At 44.9% G+C, this 21,219-nt stretch overlaps 1 protein-coding gene across 5 annotated transcripts in view; it reads right to left on the reverse strand.

Annotated features, from left to right (window-relative positions):
* Positions 1–7,836: 7,836 nt before the first annotated feature.
* LOC121270827 (paired box protein Pax-2) overlaps positions 7,837–21,219 on the reverse strand; it is a 307,118-nt gene continuing 293,735 nt past the window's right edge. For 3 of the 5 annotated variants that reach the window (XM_041176302.1, XM_041176303.1, XM_041176301.1), the window contains 2 exons: positions 10,479–10,565; positions 7,901–7,977 (listed from right to left, as the gene is read on the reverse strand). In XM_041176302.1, coding sequence (XP_041032236.1) covers positions 7,901–7,977; positions 10,479–10,565 — 164 coding nt within the window. Of the gene's footprint in view, positions 7,978–10,478; positions 10,566–21,219 lie in introns of all 5 variants that reach the window. The other 2 variants (XM_041176299.1, XM_041176298.1) reach the window with 1 other exon arrangement.

A 21,219-nucleotide genomic window follows, 5' to 3' on the forward strand; every position in this document is an offset into this window, starting at 1 on the left:
GATTACACGATGGTATTGAGCATTGAGACACCGGACCATCTCTATTTCTAAACATTGAGGCACAGAATCCCTCCAGTTAAACAAAAGAGCATATCAAATTGGAGCAGTAGGCCATTCAGCCCCTCAAACCTGTTCTGCTATTCAGTAAGATCATGATTGACCTGATTGTGGCCTTAGCTGCACTTTCCTGCCTGCACCTCATAGACCTTAACTCTCTTGTGGCTCAAAATGAGCTAAATGAGTACATCCAATAACCTCCCACTGTTCTCTGGGGTAGATTAACAACCCTTGAGAGGTGAAATTTCTCCTCATCTCTGTCTTAAACAGGTGAACCCTTAGTCTGAAACTGAGTCCCCTAGTTCTAGGTTTCCCCATGAGGGACACATCCTCTCAGCATTTACCCTGACAAGCCCCTTTCACCTCTCGTTCTTCTAAACTCCGATGAGTATAGGCCCAGCCAGCTCAAACCTTTCTCATAAAACAACCCATCCATCCCAGGAATCAACCTAGTGGACCTTCTCTGAACTGCCTCCAATGAAAATATATCCCCCCTTAAATAAGGAGACTAAAACTATACACAGTCCTTTAAGTGTTGTCTCAAAAACACCCTGTACAGTTGTAGCAAGGCCTCCCTAATTTTATACTCCATGCCTTGTGTGGCCAACATTCCATTTGCTTTCCTAAAACTTGCTGTACCTACATACTAACATTTTGGTCTGTATTTTCACACAGACAGGGAGACTTTCCACTTTTACAAAAATAACAACAGAGGCCCAGATCTGGAGGTACTGCCCCCTAACCCGGCCTCCACCATTTCCGCAGGGGGAGAAATGGGGCAGGTTCTTATTTACAAGCCCGTGGTTCACTGAGGCAACTGCACATGTTAAAATGCAGCTGCCTCAGTCAGTTATGATCTTGGCTGGTGGGATGATTTCATGCGATGAAAGGAACAGTAGCAACGTGGATACAACGTGAGTAACAGGAACAGAGTAATGGTTAATGGATATTTTTCGGGCTGGAGGAAGGTTTGTAGTGGTGTTCCCCAGAGGTCAGTTTTGGGACCCTTACTGTTCCTGATATATATTAATCATCTAGATCTTGGTGTGAAGGGATAATTTCAAAGTTGTGGATGATAAAAAGCTTGGAAACATTGTAAACTGTGAGGGGAATAGTATAGAATTTCAAAAGGACATAACCAAATTGGCAGAGTGGGCAGATAAGTGGCAAATGAAATTTAATGTGCAGAAGTGTGAGGTGATGCATTTTGGTAGAAAAGACATGGAGAGACAATACAAAATAAAGGGTATCACTCTAGAGGGTGTACAGGAGCAGAAAGATCTGGGTGTATATGTGCATAGATCAGCAAGACAGCTGGAGAAAGGAATTAATAAAGCATACAGTATCTGGGGCTTTATTAATAGGGGCATAAAGTACAGGAATAAGGAGGTTATGCTAAACTTATATAAGACACTAGTTAAATCTCAGCTGGAGTATTGTGTACAGTTATGGGCACCACACCATAGGAAGGATGTGAATGCATTGGGGAGAGTTAATGAGAATGGTTCCAAGGATAAGAAACTTCAGCTATGAGGATAGATTGGAACTGTTCTCCTTGGAGAGGAGAAGATTAAGAGGAGATTTGATTGAGGTGTTCAAAATCATGAGGGGGCTGGACAGAGTAGATAGGGAGAAACTGTTCCCACTTGTAAAAGAATCAAGAATGAGCGGGCACAAATTTAAAGTGATTTACCAAAGAAGCAAAGGTGAGAAAAAAACTTTTTCACACAGCGGGTGGTTCGAGTCGGGAACCACTGCCTGAAAGCGTGGTGGGGGCAGGTCAATCAAGGCATTAGGTGATTATTTGAATAAAAACAATATATGAGGGTACGGGGAAAGGGCAAGAAAATGGCACGAAGTCACAATGCTCATTTGGAGAGCTGGTGCAGACGCGATGGGCCGAATGGCCTCTTTCTGCACTGTAACGGTTCTGTGATTCTGTGATGTCCAAAACACAACAGGCAGAATCTTATGCTGATCAGGCGGGTGTGCACCCAGTTGGACGGGGTGATGTTGGGTGAGCATCCTGACATCATCCTGCACTCGCACGATATTTCGGTCAAAAAGTGCGCGCACAAGTCAGAATTGCACCCGCCAACAGTTAAGAGGGCAACTAAACCCATTAACGGAGCAATTGACTCCTATTTTTTGTGGTCCGTCCAACCCTTCAGCTAGCGGAACGAGCAAATCGGCCAGGTGGACTCTTCATTTTTCATAAAACCTCATCCAAGGGCGGGATGAGGTTTCCGTCATTAAATAAAATAAAAATAAAAATCTATGGGCAGCATTTTCATCATTTGTATGTTCGGCTGCCTGATTGTGACGCTTGGACATTTTTTCCTGATATTCAAAACTTTATTTCATGGTTTTCGGGTCTGCAGCTCCCTGAGGCAGCTCTCTGCCTTCAGGGAGCTTTCTCTCAGCCCGCGCTAGCGCCTGAGGCAACATCATCACTCGCCCCCACCCTGGCAGCGCTTAGCATTTCAGCGTGCGTTTGACGCTGGCTGGCCATTAACTGGCCAGCCAGCGTGAAATCCCGGCCGGGGAGCGATCACAGGCGGCGGTCCATTTCCCCACTGCTCCCGGGCCTGCTGATCGCACTTGCCCGCCGAGCTGAAAATTCAGGTCAACATGTGCGCTTTAAACCAGGCAGGAGAAGGTCTAAAGCTGCCAGAGCTCTTTGGCAAGGTAAGGTACTTTTGGAGATGGTCCCAGGATACCTCTGGGACCAGTCAGGTGCATTTTGGGAGTGGTAGGCACCCTTTTGGATTATTAAAGTCGACATGAATGTCCATAAAAAAAATGCATAAACTCATTGGAACTGTCAAGATAGTTGCCGAGAGAACTGTCATAAGGCTTCTTAAAAAATTTAAATACCCTGCCCTTTAACTTTAAAAGTCGGGAGGTTAAAAAATAAATCAATGCTTACTATTTTAGTCTGGCTGTTGACATCAGCTTGAGAGTTATCATTACAGGGTTAATGCTGCATGGCTGATTTCACATTTTATTATCGCAGGAATTGCCAGTCAACAGTTTGGTTGACAGCTCCAAGTGGTTATAAACTCCTTGAAGTGGGGTTATGAATTGAAAAATGCTAGTTTTCATAAGGGATTAAAGGAATATAAATGTAGTGAATGTTTTTTTTTATCAATGAGATTTTTTTTTAAATAGCGAAGTCATCAAGAGATACTTAACTTTATTTCATCTCAGCATGGGTCCTGAGGTCTGCCCATGGCAGAAACTGGGTGAGTTGACATGGTAGGCATAAGAACAAAGGATGGCGGGTGGGGGGGGGGGGGGCCATGAGTTGGCACTAAGTTGGCATAGGGGCTATAAAGGGCCATGGGTGGTGGGTGGAGGGGTATAGATTGACATGGAGGGTATGAGGGGCGATGGGGCAGTTGCTGGGGGGCATGAGGTTGCATGGGTTCACATGGGAGTGTGTGAGCTGGGTGAGAGGTGAAGGGTGAGGGTTGTTTTTTTTTGTTTGTTTATTTTCATCGCCTCGTCTAAATGCCAGTGCACTAAGGCTGGCCTTTGCCAGCCTGCCTCTACCCCCAGTAGCCTCGCACTCTTTCTGGGATCCCCCAGAATTCCCGGACCGACAATCCGACACTCCGGGGCACTTTCTCCCGGGTCGGGTTTGCAGAGCCGAGAATTGGTCCCGACTCTGCGTTCCCGACTTGGGAAGGAAAATTCAGGCCTTTATGATTCGCATAGGTGGTGATCTCGGATCGCTCGGTGCTGCAGCACACCGTAGTCTTTCTCCATTTAAATAATATTTCGCTTTTCTACTTTCCCCACCAAAGCGGACAACCTCACATTTTCCAACATTATACTCCATTGCTTAAGTAGACACGATTCTCTTACAATGACAGCAATTGATAGGGAATTAATCCCAGGCCCATTTTTCACCAAATATTTGTCACCCGTTGCCCATCCATTGCAAAAGGAGCCCAATTAATAATAGAGGCAAAACTCGGAGGAGACATACAAAAAAATTTATTTCTCATGTGCCACAAAGAAATCTGAACAGAATAGAACCATTAATGAAAGCCACATGGGTCAGTTTGTAAACCCTTCCAAATTGTCTTGAGAGTAGTGTCAAGATCATGCCCCTACTATCAGCTTTGCAAAGGGAGATTCCAATCGATAGGTACTGAATAAAGGCTTGTCAACATGCCCAACCGCTCTGCTCCTCTTACTTCTCGCTGGGCTGTGATGGCATCCACCAGCGACCCCCTCCCAACCACCCCAGTACCACCCCACGCCCCCTCCCCCCCCCCCCCCCCCCCCTCCCCCACCGTCCCCTCCCCACCTCCCACCACCAGCTCTGTGGGAAGTCCAGCAGTTTACAGTTTAACCAAGTAAAAATTGAGTTTCCATTGAATGGATATTTTTAAAATTCTCCCAAGAAGTACATTTAAAAAAAAAACCACATTTTTCTTAGTCCATCTGATTAAAGCTTTAAATCACATGATCTGCATTTTTTTTTATATCTCAGCGAGACAAGTGAGTTTTTTTTTCTCCAGAACTTTCCGTCTCCCCCACCACCCACCCACCCACTCCCCCCGCCCCAACCCCCACCCCCCAATCTTCCCGACCCAGGCTTTCCCACCCCTGCCCTTTCACCCGACCCCATTGGGTAAGCAAGTGTGATAACGGCATGCAAGAGTCGATCACAATGATCTCCGCTGGGTTTTGTTTTGTCACTAAACATCTAATGGTCATGGAATTTTTTTTTTTAAAAAAAACCAGCTCTGACGGAGGTGCGGGCGGACACCAAGGCCTCGGTCAGAACGTAGGTCCACATCATGACGAGTGTGGGAATGGCAAATCACAATGAAACGATCTCTGTGATCAAACAGTCTCCAGAATTGGACAATGTCACAACACCCTGTTCTTCTACCATGCACATCTGACACTGTGTGTGGGTGTGTCTGTGTGTGTGTGTCTGTGGGTATGTGTGTGTGTGCGCGCGCGTGCATGTTTCACAAGAAAGGAAGGCGAAACCGGATATCAGTGTAACACAGCAAAAGAATAAAAAGCACAGCATTTCTTAAAATTTGCATAGTGATGAATCTCGTCTTTTTTTTTAAAAAAAACTTCTTTCTCTCATTTCATGAAGGAAAACAAAAACAAAAAAAATAAAAAGTCCAGTGTGAAAGACTACCTTTCCTCAGCACTGTGTGCCCACTAGAATGAAGGGCCATGCTGTGCTTTATTTGAACATTGTAGGGAGCACAAAAACACTTTTAACAGAACAGGTGCTGAGTATTTTTTTTTTGCCTTTTGTCAGTAAATCTACAAGACACTGCTGTGCCAGTGTATTCTCTAATGGATGCAGCTGTGATGTATATATATATATATATATATACATATACATATATATACAAGATGAATTCCTTCACATTATAAGCAATATCATCCTACAAAGCAGCAATCCTTCCTTTGCAAGTAACAATACATTAAGTAATTGCTGGGATTATTATTTTCCACAGTTCATTCTACTCAGTTCTATTGTCATATAATATGCACATTGAAGGTTCAGCTGCATATTATCATATAAATTCCAAATCTTTTAAGTAATAGGTACCTATAATACTGATTTACAATCAATGCATATACGTCCTGTAAATAAAAACCTAACAATAACCGCGTCTTTGGCAAATGTTGCAATAAAAATTACATTCACTTTTTAATCAGTTGTTTCAGAGAGCAGTACCAAATAGGTTGTCCATTATCTTGCAACCTTTGCGTGTCTCTTTCTTGACAACTCCCTCGATCCCTTCCCCTGCCTCTGATTCTCCACCCCACCAGCCCCGCCCATCCCACCCCGCCACCAGTGGTTTCATAAAGTTGTACCCAAGCGTTACGTTGGCTCCTGGGCTGAACCTGCCTTCATCAACAGGTCAGGAAAGAGACATACAAAAGTGCTGGGATGCTGTGGCAGTGACTATTGTGCTTTGTAACTCTTTAAAAATCATTTTCAGGGTTCTGTCAAGGGGCGCAGAGCAGGGGAAGAGAAATCTTCCAGTGTCATTCAGCAGCCGACCTATAAGGTACCAACCTGTATGTGTGTGTGTGTCTCTGTGTGTGTGTGTGTGTGTGTGTGTGTGCATGTGCATGTGAGAGACACCAGCTCTTTTTTGCATTCGCATGCAGGTAAGAAGTGGTGAGGACGCAGAACAAAGCAGCCTCCAGAACATAGGCTTCTTATGTCACTGCACAGAATAACAGTGTTTGGAGTGGAGAACACACTATCAATCTGTACTATCAAAATAATCTGGACAGCCCAATGAATATTCCACCCCACTACCCCACCATCAGAATCATTCTAAAGTAACCTTGCTCTTAATTCTGTTGTATATGGAAGCTCTGTTTTCTGGCAGGTAGTCAGAAAGGCAGGGTGTACTGTAACTGCCAAAGCATATAGCTATTTTGTAATGTCTATCTACTGGCTTCATTAATACCTTTCACCACTGGAGTGCAGTAACTGTAAACTCAAAATACAAGCCAATTAAGTGCCTATTTGACTCTCTCTTTTTTTCTCTCATAAAGGAAAGTGTTTTTACAATATCGTTCTACTGCGGAATCGGTGCCCCTCACCAACTCAGAGCCCATTGCAGCCATAATTGGTAAAATCAGATAGCTAGTGCAAAAAAAGTACAAGGAAACATCAGCTATTATGTGGCTTTCCTTTCCGCTCATCCGAGATCGTCTGTGTGAAGAAAATAAACTACTTTTCGGTCTTCATCCTAACCTTCCATCATCAACTTCAGAAGTAAAACACAATCAAATTTACTGAGAATTGTTGCACAGGGTGTGTCAGGGTTTGAATGATTAAACAAGGCCCTCGGTGCTTCTCACAGGTAACACTTACTGCTTTTGGTAGCTTCCTGGAAAGAGTGTGTGTCAAAGGAACAAAGGTGTCTGGAGGATTGCCGTGAGCTGGGCACTCAATGGAGCTTGGTGAGTACAGTCTGGGAGAAGGGATGTGGGGAAGAATGATGCAGCCAAGAAGCAACTAGGAGATGGCATGTGCACCAGCCGGAGCCTCCCCTGACTCTGGGGAGTGGGCGTGAGGGAACAAGGGGCAGAGGGGTTACGAGGGAGTTGAGGGGAGGGGTGGTGGTGAGGAGGGGGTACTGGGTGAAGCGTATTCCCTCCATTTAAAACGATAGGAGTCAACATTGAGCCAAAGCTTTGAGATACGCCGTCTTGTAAACACAATGCAGCAGGGAACGAGTCCACTTGTTTAACTCGCCAGTTGTCATGTTGCTGTTGCCTTCCCAGACATGGTCTTCATGTAAATAACAGATGTTCTTTCACTGTTGTTTTATTAGGTGTATGGTTATATTTGGAATCATTGAAATCACGAAGTCAAACATGGGGAGTATGAGCTCGTCCAAATGCTGAGTCAATGTTTTGGAGCACTGAAGCAGCTTTTTTTGTTAATGTGTTTTTTTTTTTAATCAATCCATTCATTACGATATACGCATATATATATATCTATATATGAGCTATTTTGTTTCCTTTTCTTTATTTTTTTTTTCTGTCCAGTCAATAGGAACCAATGGGGCTGAAATGGAAAATAAAGCCAAATGTTTAAATATACCAATGGCACCACAGTTTGAAGGATAAACATTTGCAGCCGGAGTCAGGGAGATCCACGTTGTTCAATATGGACGTTCAATTGTCTGGTCTTTCCATCACTCTCACAGATTAACAGCTTTGTTTTCTAAGTTTCCAGTTCTTCATCCCAACTGTTGAAATTGATCAGACTGGTACAATGTGGAGCCCGAGAGATTCATCTTGCAGTTTCATGTGGTTGCCATAGTAACTAGTGGCGGTCGTAGGCAGTGGCAGCAGTGGGGGGTGCAGCACCCCTGGATGCGGCACTATAATAATAAGGGGAACCTGGAAGTTAACACAGGAGAAGATGGACCAGTTGGAAGGACATATAAAGCTTATCAACAAACAGTGCCCACCCAGGAGAGACTGGGTTTGATTTGGTTATTTAGTGAGGGCGGTCAGATTTCTACACCTGGGAAATGCACCAACAATACTCTTCCAGCCCAGTTTCCGTTGCCAACGAGAGTCAGAGAGGAAATTCCCGGATTTGCTTTTCCCAAATTGGCCAGGAGGTTTCCTCCTCTCCCTGGAGGTCACCTCTTCCAGGGTGGGTTAGAGGATGCATATCGCGTGATGTAAGAGGCATAACATTGGTATGGTTGAAAGCAACCAAGGTTCTTTCCTGTCCTGTCATCCTTTCACATTTGTGGCTCCTCTGAGGCACCTACTCACAGACTTCGACCAATCCTGTTCTGTGTCTGCCCTTCAGAAGAGTGGGGAGAGTGAAACAGTGGCAATTTGCCCCAATTTTTACCCGCTGGGTTAATGAGCCTGGCAACAGCCTGGTAGCTGCCCACAGTGGGGGGTGGAGGGGGGCGGTGGGGGTGGTGATATTCCTGGTCATAAGTGAAAGACAGCCAACCAAGTTAGCACTGCTTTGTGTGCCAGCCTCCCAAAGCTGGGTGACACTGTCAGAATAGTTTCAACAATAGTCTAATTTCTGTGGGGTTACAGTTTTCTAATTGTTCAATAAAATTTATATAAACCCCTTGCAGCCCAGGAGTTCACTCTCAATGCTTCATTTCAGCAACAGGAACTACAGCAACTTACATTTATCAGACACCTTTAATACAATTAAACAACCCTAGGTGCTTCATGGGAACACTGTCAAACAAAATTTGACGCTGAGCCATGTTAAAGCAGGTGAATCAAAAGCTTGGTCAAAAAGATAAGGTTTAAGGAACGTCTCAAAGCCGGGGAGGTAGAGAGCTGGAGAGGGTTAGGGGGCCAATTCCACAGCTAACGCCCAGATAACTGAAGGCACGGCCATCAGTGTGGGGTGGGGGGGGGGGGGGTGCAAGATAAAAGTCGGGAATATTCAAGGGGCTAGAATTAGAGGAGCACAGAGATTCTGGGAGGGTTAGGGAAAGTGAGGGACCAGGTCATGGAAAGATTTGAAAACAAGGATGAGAATTTAAAACTCAGCTTTAATTTCAACCCTTTAGATGGGAACCCCAGCTCTAATGTCGTTAAGATGATCTCTCTGTGAGAAGTCCAGGGGTTTTGGGGTTAGGTGACAGATATAGCGCACACTCTGCTGATATCACTGAGGCTTATTCAAACAGAACAAGGGGGAATAAGCATCATTGTGCCTGTACTTCATGAAGATTAAAGCAGCTTTAAGCAGACTGGGCTGTGTAGTGGGATCGACACTATCATTTTACCTCTGGGACCTGGGCTCAAATCCTGAACTGACTGGAAAGACAAAGATCACTCTGTCTGCTAGCTGCAAGGCTCCTATGTGAAACAAGTAGGAGCATTTGTAAACCAGTTTCTATTTGGTGTAGGCCCACACCACAAAACTGACTAGCAGGCTCACACAGCCAATGGCTGAAGTGGGAAAATGATGCAGACATTCTTTTGAGGTTACAGCAGAGTAGAGGGAACTTGCCTTCCATTCTGTCCCAGAGCAAAAACTGCTTGATGATAGCTCTGGGTATCTGAAATGGAGAATTGGTTCCATCCCCTGACCTTTCACAGAAAACAGTAGCTTTAAACACAGGAGTGGGGTTTTCTTTTCTCGACATTGAGTAGGGTTTAAATTATAAAATTGCTAAGTGACTTTGTGCCTATTTTTAAGCCCAAGTGTAAACACTAGAAACAAAAGACCAGCCAGTGACTCACGACCATATGGATTTTGCTCTGATTTTGCAATTTTCCTTTCGTGAAGGTGCAGAGGCTTGTTGGGACAAGTTTCATGGGTGAAAGCAACTCATTGGGACCCAGCCCACAGGTGAATGAAAAATAATTGGCAGACTAATCGACTGGGGGAGCCGTCGCAGCTCAGCCCGATTGGGTCCTCCATGTCATGTTCACACGCACACTTACCAGCAGTGTCATGCGGTAACAACCAGTTTTGGGAACCCGGGCTGATTAATCCTAACCCAGAGAGTAGTATTCACACCCTCCCTCTTCCAGCACCCCCATTGCTACAATAGCTGAGATCATCCAACTCAGCATTGGACAGGGTTGTGACACAATCCTACACTCTGCAGTGCACTCACTCACTGACCTATCAAGGGGAATCCAAATGTAAACTAGCACGGGAATCGAAAAGGACTTGTAATTGGCACCCTGTATTTGGGTGAGAGTGAACCGGACATCAAAATATTTAAGAAAAGCAGTACTAATCCCAATGCATAAACCCACTTGATTTTAAATAAAACGATTTGCTCACCAAGTTGTGAACAGTGAAAGATTTCTTAAAACTGGATCACATTTTACAGAGGCCTTTCTGAAGCAAGAGGCACAAAGTAGGAAACAGCAATCGGACAGAAAATACTCACTTAGTAATCCTGGGTTGGTAAAGCGCCAGGCTTCATTGTAAGTCGTGTACTGTGGATGGGTGTAAGGGTTTCCTGAAAATTCACTGCCTGAGGAAAGAAACACAGGAGCAAATGCTTTAAAATAGCAGAGAATAACTTGACGCTTTTTCATTTTGATTTTGGGGGTGAGTTGTGTCATTCCTGATCTGTCGGGCACCTTGAGTTTATTGCCGTAGTTTATCTCTACACTGAATTACACAGGAACTCATCTCCAGGAAAGAGGTGCATTTAGATTGTGCTTTTCATGACCACTGGACATCTCAGAGCACTTTCCAGCATGGCAAATACATTTGAGGTGCAGTCACTGTTGTAATGCAGGAAACGCAGCAGTCAATTCGCGCACAGCAAGATCCCACAAACAACAATGTGATAATTGTCAGATGATCTCTTTGTTGCTGATTGAGGGATAAATATTGGACAAGACACTGAGGATAACTCCTCTGCTCTGCTTCAAAATAGCACCCTGGGGATTTTTTACACCCACCTGCGACAGCAGTCAGAGGCTTGGTTTAAAATAGCATCTGAAACACAGCACCTACAACCATGCAGAGCTCCCTCAGTGCTGTTCCAGAGTGCCAGCTTTGGTTTTGTGCTTTCAAGTGCTAGAATGGGACATGAACCTGGAAACGCTGTGGCTCAAGGTTAGAATGCCACCAACTGAGCTACATCAGCACAAGATATGAGGATGAAAATGAAAATTATATCTGCACAATGAAGGAATATTGCCTTGAAAAGTGGAAGAACAAATCCATTGAAGAGGCAACGTGATGAAGATCGGACCTGAGCGGGAGCAAACAGGAAAGTGGTGAGCTGATTGGTTCTTGAGCAGCTGTTGTTAGGGATTGTGTTTCAACCCCAGCAGTTTTAAAAAACGTCAATTTCTAAACAAGCACAGGGAAAGTTAGGATTTATAGGCACAGGCGAGGGAGCTGATTTGTAAGGGCAAAGAATTTCTACTTTCTATTAATCTCCAGTTTATAGTTAAAAGTACAAGAGTAAGGTTAAAGTAAGTAAAGTTAAAGTAAATGAAGTGATTTAAAAGTTGAAGGTTAAGGCATGACAGGACAGCTCAGCCAAGCGCAATGTCCGTCCTGTGGCAAGTGGGGAACTGTGGACACTTCTCGTGACCCAGAGGAGCCCATGTGCAGGAAGAGTCATCGGCTGTACCAGCTGGAGCTCCATGTTTCAGCGCTTGAGCAGCGGCTGGAGTCACTGAGGTTCATCCGTGAGGCAGAGAACTATGTGGGTAGCACGTTCAGAGAGGTGGTCACACCACAGGTTCGGGGCAAGCAGCCAGATAAGGAATGGGTGACTGCCAAGCAGTCCAAGAGAAACAGGCAGGTAGTGCAGGAGTCCCCAGGGGTCCCACTCACTAATTGGTTTTCCATTCTGGATATCGGTGAAGACAATGGATCCTTGGAGGACTGCAGCAAGAGCCAAGCCCTTGGTATGACGGGTGGCCCAGCTGTACAGCAGGGGAGGAAGAAGAGCGGAAGGGCAGCAATGATAGGGGATTCTTTAGATAGAGGATCAGACAGGCATTTCTGCGGCTCTCAGTGTGACTCCAGGATGGTTTGTTGCCTCCCTGGTGCTAGGGCCAAGGATGTCACAGAGTGGCTGCAGGACATTCTTGGGGGAGGGCGAACAGCCAGGGATTGTGGTCCACATTGGTACTGACGACATAGGTAGGAAGGGAGATGTGGTCCTGCAATCAGAATTTAGGGAGCTGGGTAGAAAATGAGCAAATAGGGCCTCAAAACTAGTAATCTCCGGATTACTTCCAGTGCCATGTGTCAATGAGTACAGAAATAGGAAGATAAGACAGATGAATGTGTGGCTGGAAAGATGATGCAGGAGGGAGGGCTTTAGATTCCTGGGTCACTGGGACTGGCTCTGGGGGAGATGGCACCTGTACAAACCAGATGGGTTGCATCTGAACAGAGCTGGGACTGAGTTCCTTGTGGGCCATTTTGCTAATGCTGTTGGGGAGGTTTTAAACTAACTCAGCAGGGGTATGGGAACCAGGAGGGAATATTAGAAATTAATTCCAGGGCGCACGGAATGTTGGGAGAGACAGATACCACTAAAATAGAGAATCGTAAGTTAATAGATGGAGTTACAGTAAGGAGCAAGTAATGAAGTCTAAATCAGGGTTACACTGCATGTACATGAATGCAGATAATATAGTTAATAATATTGGGGGGATGGGAATACAGGCACAGATTGTCTTGTGGGATTATGATGTTGTAGTGATAACGGAGATCTGGTTTAAGGCAGGGCAGATCTGGGTGTTATACGGACACATGAAGGGTCATATGGACTTGAAACTTCAACTGTATCCCTCTCCGCAGATGCTGTCAGACCTGCTGGGTTTTTCCACGTATTTTTGTTTTTGTTCTAGATTTCCAGCATCCGCAGTATTTTGCTTTTATTTGCAGTTAAATATTCCTGGTTACAGGGTGTTGAGAAAAGATGCGAAAGAGAAAAAAGGAGGAGAGGTGGTGTTTTTGGTTGAGAGTATTGTAGCACTGGATAAAGAGGATGTGTCAGAGGATTCAAGGACAGAATCGATTTGGCTGGCGCTAAGGAATAAGAAGGGTGTAATTCCATTGTTCAGTGTAATATACAGACCACCAGCCAGTGGGAAGGATATAGAGATATAATCTGCAAGGAAATTACAGGGAGGTGTAAACATCATACAGTAGTTATAATGGGGGACTTTAATTACCCGTTAATAGGCGGGGATAGTGGCAGTGAGGGACAAGCGTTCCTTGGTTGTGTGCAGGAGAATTTCCTACAGCAGTATGTGTCTGGCCACAAGAAAGGAGGCACTGCTAGACCTGGTTCTTGGGAATGAGGTGGGCCAAGTGGATAAGTGACAGTGGGGGAACATTTAGGGGGCAGGGATCATTGTATCATAAGGTTTAGGATAACAGTGGAAAATGACATTGGTTAATCCAGAGCAAGAATAATCAACTGGCGGAGAGCAAACTTCAATGGGGCAAGAACGGAGCTGGGCCAGATGGACTGGAACCAAAGGCTGGTGGGGAAAACAGTAGCTGAACAATGGGCTACCTTGAAAGGGGAGATGGTTTGGGCACAGTCAAGGTATGTTCCCTCAAAAGGGAAGGGTAGGACAAACAAATCCAGAGCCTCCTGGATGACAAAGGAGATAAAAATTAAGTTAAAGAAGAAAAGGTGTGTTTACGACAGGCATCAGATAGCAACTACAATTGAGAACAAAGCTGAATACAGAAGGTTCAGGAAGGATGTGAAAAAGCAAATATGAAAAGCAAAGAGGGATTTTGAAAAAGGACTGGCAGTTAACGTAAAAGGAAATCCCAAAGTATTCTATAAGCGTATCAATAGTAAAAGGGTGGTAAAAGGAGGAGTAGGCCCGATTAGGGACCAAAAAGGGGATTTACACATAGAGGCAAGAGGCATACTTTGCATCTGTCTTTACCTATGAGGTAGATGCTGCCCAGGTCATGGTGACAGAGGAGGAAACTCAGTCACTAGAGAGGTTTAAAATTGATTAGGAGGAGGTATTGGATAAGCTGTCGGTACTTAAAGTTGATAAAACACTGGAACCGGATGAGGTGCATCCAAGAATATTGACAGAAGTGAGAGTGGAAATTGCAGAGGCACTGGCAATAATCTTTCATTCCCTGGATTTGGGAGAGGTGCTGGAGGACTGGAGAATTGCAAACATTACACCCTTGTTCAGAAAAGGTTGTAAAGATCTGCCCTGCAATTACAGACCAGTCAGTTTAACTTTGGTGGTGGGGAAAGTTCTAGAAACAATTATTTGGGATAGAATTAATAGTCACATGGAAAAATGTGGATTGATTTTGAAGAGTCAGTATGGGTTTGTTAAAGGAAAGTTATGTCTAGCTAACTTGCTGGAGTTTCTTGAAGAGATAACAGAGATGGTTGATGTGGTGCATACGGATTTCCAAAATACTTTCAATACAATGCCACACAACCGAGTTGTGAGAAAAATTATGGGTCATGGAATAAAAGGGGCAGTAGCAACATGGATACAAAATTGGCTGAGGGATAGGAAACAGAGAGTAATGGTGAATGGGTATTTTTTGGGCTGGAAGAAGGTTTGCATATATATATATATATATATATATATACATGATCTATATCTTGGTGTGCAGGGGACAATTTCAAAGTTCGCTGGCAACACAAAACTTGGGAGAATTGTAAACTGTAAGGAGGACAGTGTAAAACTTGAAAAGGACATTGGCACATTGGTGGAGTGGGCAGATAGGTGGCAGATGAAGTTCAGTGTGGAGAGGTGTGAGGTGTTACATTTTGGTACAGAGAGCATGGAGAGACAGTGTATCACGAAGAATACTATTCTAAAGGGCGTGCAGAAGCAGAGAGACCTGGGTGTATATGTACATAAGTCATTAAAGACATAAGTCAGGACAGGTAGAGAGAGCTGTTTCTAAAGCATACAGTATTCTAGGCTTCATTAGTAGAGGCATAGTGTACAAGAGCAGGGACATTATGATGAACTTATATAAAACACAGGTTAGACCTCAGCTGGATTATTGTGTACAGTTCTGGGTGCCACACTATAGCAAGGATGTGAACGCATTGGAGAGAGTGCAGAAGAGGTTTACGAGAATGGTTCCAGGGATGAGATACTTCAGTCATGAGGAAAGATTGGAGCAGTTGGGACTGTTTTCCTTGAAGATGGAAAGGCTAAGAGGAGACTTGATAGAAATTTTCAAAATCATGAGAGGCCTGGACAGAGTAGGTAGGGAGAAATTGTTTTCGCTCGTAAATGGATCGAGAACCAAAGGTCACAGTTGTAAAGTGTTTTGCAAAAGAAGCAAATGCTAGGTGAGAAAAAAGTTTTTCACACAATGAGTATTTAAGGTTTGGAATGCACTGCCTGGAAGTGTGGTGGAGGCAGGTTCAATTGAGGCATTCAAGAGGGCATTGGGTGATTAGTTAAATAGAAACAATGTGCAGAGTTACAGGGAAAAGGCAGGAGACCGGCACTAAGTTAAAATGCTCAGAGAGCCGGTGCAGATACGATGGGCCGAATGGCCTCTGTCTATACTGTAACAATTTATTGAGTCTGTGAAGATTAACATTACACATGTACACAGAAGAGGCGTCAATGTGACAAACTAAGGCAGGGAGCTAGAACCAGAGAATTCAAGTCCAATATATCAACGTAAATTTAAACCAGGTATCCAGGTAATTTTGTTAACTGAAGTGTGAGAAGCACTCGCAATAATTTGCCAGGGCAGGGTCATAGAGACGGAAAAAATAATTCAATGATGGGAGAGTAATCCACTTCAAAACTCCATGGTTGACATTCCAAGGAATACCTTTTGGAACCCTGACTGTCTGCACCCTCCAACACTCAAACCCAAAGGAGTAGGCAGGTTGGGCAAAAAGTACCAAACTTAATGGGGTTCCTACACTAAATCCTTTCAGCAATCTGGTGTCTGACACAGTTCAGAAAGTCTAACGCGATTTTGTTTTGCCCCAGTGCACCCCTTCGTAAAGGAGTGGGATTTAAAACTTGAAGGGGCAAGACCACAGTCCTGCCCTGCAGCCCCCCCCAAATCAGCACCCCCACACCCCACCAACCCCCCCCACACCCCCACACCACTCACCCTCCCAGTCTGGCCCTGGTGCATTTCACCTCTGCCTTTCTAGTTACACAGAACTATATCCAGCCTACAGCACAGAAATAGACTTTTCCCTTGAATGGGTCTGTGCCAGTGTTTATGCTTCAGACAAGCCTCTTCACCCAACCCTATCAGTATATTGCTCCATCCCTTTCTCCCTCATGTGTTGATCTAGCTTCCCCTTAAATGGATCTCTGCTACTCGCCACAGTTGCTCCTCACGCTAGCAATGGCTACTCTTTGTGAAAGCAGATTTTTACTGTATAAATGCAATTAAGTCACAGATTGGCAAAGTTAACCATTACAGAACGCCCAAGAAGAGACAGAAATGAAGAGCAACATTGTCTGTCCATAGACCCAAACCAAAAGCATTAAAGAGTAACACAGCGAATAGACACTGAGAGTGACTAATGAAATTCAATGTGAAATGAGCTCACTGATGAGACTGGGCAGTGAGTCTATGTGCTTAACATTTCATTACTATCTTTAATTAGAATAAGGATTGTGCTAAGTTTGCACAGTAGAACTCCAGCGGCTTGTGTGGTTCCCTCTTCTTGCTGGTAATGACAGGGTGGATAGGTTGCCCTGAGCTATAACAAAGGCAGTTGAATATTCTGCTTCTTTCTCTGGGGTGGGTCTGAGGGTCAGAGAAGGAACATGACAACAGCAAACAGGTTTAGAGGAAGTCATTGGGACTCACTGGATTCACCGGTTCAATCTCTATCAAAGCCCCTCATAATCTCACCTCATAAGGTAAATTTCTGTGACTGAACTATCAGGTACAGTGCTATGGTCAGCCACAGGTTAATAAAAAAAAATTGCAAAGTCTTATTCCATGTGCAAGACTTGTGCGGCAAGAGTTGGGGCCGAGGTTACAGGGTTGATTTTCCAAATGCCACTCCAGCGGTGGAGCTTCAATATTGGGAATGCACATTTCAAAACCCAGAAGATGTTCCCTTTAATTTTCTGGATGGAAAAGCAGTGACTGTGGCTGCAATTATAGCAGCAAAGCTCCAGTATCGACAGTTCCCTATTGGAAAGTGCGACTTTATCCAGAAGTGACAACATCAAGGGAATGTTAAAATTAAAACTATAGCCAAAAAGAGTGAGTCTGTTTAGATACACTAGTGAGACAATTAAATACAAATTTAAGCTAAAAGGATGGTGATTCTTACTGCAAATAAGTAGGGCTTGATAAATCTGGCACATAGGAGGGTGAAGCAAAAGATTCAATAATCTGTAAAGACTTTCACTGGCCCAAGTAATCCAGTCCCATCAGCTTCTAGGACCTGCTGCCAATGTTTGTTTCACACACGGACATTTGAAACCTCCTAGGACCTTCATGCAAGGATTGATTGGCATGCTAGTGAGAGTTCTGGGGTGGAGAGGGAGGCTGTGACTCATGACCAAGACTGTGATTTAAATATTTACAGACCTTTCTTCTATTCTCTGACCCTGAAATGCTTCGCTTGAACCTGAACTGCAGGTTAAGTAGAGGGAACCAGATACGCTCCACAGCATCTGCACAGCTCACAACCATGTTTATCGATGACTCTGGAAAATGCATGTTAGGTAATGAGCTCTGGGGTGATATGTGACTGGGAGGAACTATCCTATCTCATTCTAGATAGTAATCAAACATGTTCAATTTGCTCCTCAACATTGGATTTTTCCCAACTGCCTACCTTCTATTAATGCCAGCCAGCTCTCGGTCTCTCTTAGCTCTTTTTATCTACCTGAACATGAGTCATTTCTCTATCCCAGTCTTTCTTTAACATTAAAAACAATCTCTCTCTCTATGCCTTTTGCTATCTCTTTCTGTATCTATCTCTCTCTCTATCTCTGCTCCTCCTGACCCACAATGAGTTCAAAGACAAGGAAAGGTCTTAAACTTAGCTGGGGCCTCGTCCTGTAGGCTGTGTGCAGTTCCCCTGCGTAGACTTTATAATCAGGTCATGGTGCCAAAGACAACACCAGACTTTTGAATCTTAAGCAGGCTCCCACCTCCTTTTATGAGGAGCTTTGTCGAGGGCCTGAATCGCCACTCTCAATAATATGGAGATCGGGAATGCGGTGGCGTCCCAGTTTTAACCCTTTCCTGTCCTCGGTAAAGGGGATTAATAATGAGGTCTGAGCATCTTTTCAACCAACGACAACAACCAGAGCTTAAGGCATTTCACGGAGCCATTAAAGATGAGCCTAACTTCATCCTCGATAGAAGTCTGCACATGTGCACTTGAAAAGGGATCATGGGTGAAATGCTGATTTATGCCCCGACACCCACCACACCTTGAACCTTTCCTTGATTTCTTAGCTAATTGCGGCCAAACTGGGGCCCGGCCTCCTTGCCTATACGATCACGTACTACACAAGGCAAAATAACCTCAGAGGGAAAGGAAGCACTTTTGCTTTTTAGGTGGTGTGAGATATTCTGTATTGACAAAGGGTGGGTTATTCCGTGTCACAGTTTAGGGTTTGATCCCTTGGTCAAATTTGCCGATAAAACTGGAGCAATCGTTAAACTTGCGCCAGACACCCTTTTGGAATTCAGGCTTCTTGAACTTACCAGGCCTCTTCAGAAGGTTAAAAGATAATAACTGGAGGCAAGCCGCTCAGCTCAACTGGCTTCTACCATCCAGAGAGATTCTAACCGTCCCCTACTGCAGTACCTGATAGATTCCCCCCATCCAAGAATCTATCTTTCATCTACATGTTGCCCCTGAACAATGTCACTTGAAAACAAATGCCAGGTTTCACCTATATTCTGGTAACACCCAGCCCTACCTCACCACCTCCGCTCTCTACCCCTTCACTACCTCTGAATTGTCACATTGATTGTCTGATATCTGGTATTAGAGGAGAATAACTCTCCTCCAGTTAAATATTGGGAAGACCAGGGCCATTGTCAGGGTGATTGGTTCATTCCTTACTCCAGAGATTTGAGTCCATTATACGGACTGACGCTCCAGTGCAGTACTGGCGGAGTGCTGCATTGTCGAAGGTGCCACCCTTCAGATGAGTTTTTAAACAGAGGCCAGATCTGTCCTTTCAGGTGGACATAAATATCCCACAATGCTATTCAAAAGAGAGCAGTGGAGCTCTCCCTAGTGTCCTAACCAACATTTACCACTTAGCCAATGTTACTAAAACAAATAATCTGGCCCTTATGTCTGTTTGTGGGAGCTTGCTGTGCACAAATCAGTTGCTGTGTTTCCCTACATTACAACAAGGACTACACTTAAAATGTCATGAATTGGATGTGTTTTGGCATAACTAGAGGTTATGAAAGGTGCTATATAAATGTAAGTTCATTCTTTATTCCTTTATTTTCTTCTATCTTTTTATTCCCAAAGATTCACCCCCAATCCTCACACATTTGGGGGTATTTTCTTTTCATCCATCGAATGTGGGTACCATTGGCAAGGCAAGCAATTATTACCCCTCCCAAACTACCCTTGGAAAGGTGGTGTTGAGGCATTTTCTTAACAACTAAGTGACTTGCTAGGCCACTTCAGAAGGCAGTGAAGCATCAATCACATTGCTGTTGGTCTGGAGTCACTTGTAGGTCAGACAGGGTAAAGATGGCAGATTTCCTTCCCCAAAGAACATTAGTGAAGGACTAGGTTTTTTCCACAATCTAGTAATCCATGGTCACCATTACTGATACGAGCGTTTTATTTCATATCTATTTAATTAATTGAATTTAAATTACCCTTGACAGTGGGTTCATGTGTAACCCTTGTCTGCATAAATCAAGGCTTATGTGCCAGTGCAGTACTGATGGAGTGCTGCACTATCAGTGGTGCTGTCTTTCAGCTGAGGTGTTAACCTAAAGTCCACCTGTCCTCTTAAGTAGATGTAAAAATCTTGTGGCGCTATTTCGAAGAAGAGCCGGGGAGGTATCCCTGGTGTCCTAGGCAATGTTTAGCCTTCAGTTTACATAACAAAAACAGATTGGCCCAGAAATTTCATTCTCCGGATGGTCGTACCCCAGATGTACCCCCGCCCCGCCCCACTCTACCCCTCGGAGGTCCCAACGCACTGACTGTGTTGGAACTGCCCAGGAAGTTTGGACTTCCAATGGGCAGTTCCCCTGCAACTGGAACCCTCCGAAAAAGTCTCCAACTCTGAGTGCAGTGGGAGACTTTGGGGGGTTTTGACTTACATACCTGGATAGCTACCCTGGAAATATTAGACAGGGAAAAATCCTTGTCTAACTCTTGCATAACTATACAGCTGGCCCCTTAATGACACACTGACCACCCACCGACCGTCCAGCACAGCCCGACCCCCTGACCACACCCTGACCTTCCGACTCCTCCAACTACCCCCTGACCTTCCCACTCCGCACTGACCCCTGACTACCCCCCGACCCTCCTGACTAACCCTAATCCAACGACCACCCCCCTGACCCTGACTCCCTGACTAACCCCTTGACCAACCCCTGACCACGCCATACCCCTGACCCCCTGACTACACCTACTGAACCCACTGGCTCTCCTCCAACCCTCCGACTCCCCAAACCCTCACCAACAATCCCCTGTCCCTACGTTTCACCCTGACCCACTGACCCCACCCCCACCGCCCACCCCCGACCATCCAACTTGCTCCCAACCCACCGACTCCCCCTCCCCATCCTCCAATTCCCCCCGACATTCCGAATCATCCCTGACCCTGTGACTTCCCCCCCGATGCGACCTGATCCAACCTCACCACACTACCCAACTTGCCACCCACCACCCTGACACCAAAGTTACCACCCCGCCACCCTACTCAGCCAGCACCTACCACCCTGCTGCCCTACCCACTCTGCCATCCTATCTAGATGGCCACCCATCCACCCTACTGTCTTGCCACGCAGCCCACTTAACCACATGCCTCACTCACACTCATTCACTAACACAGTGAAAAGCTATTTAAACGTCCCAAAGCTTTTCTCTGTGTTAGTGAATGAAAACTCACCAAAATAGTGCCGTTAAAAAAAGAAGAGGCATGGTGTGGAGAAGCCTGGTTTGGAAGTCCAGGCCAGAAATGCGGAGG

Source organism: Carcharodon carcharias, chromosome 28, assembly GCF_017639515.1.
Source record: "Carcharodon carcharias isolate sCarCar2 chromosome 28, sCarCar2.pri, whole genome shotgun sequence".
NCBI classification, from domain to species: Eukaryota; Metazoa; Chordata; class Chondrichthyes; order Lamniformes; family Lamnidae; genus Carcharodon; species Carcharodon carcharias.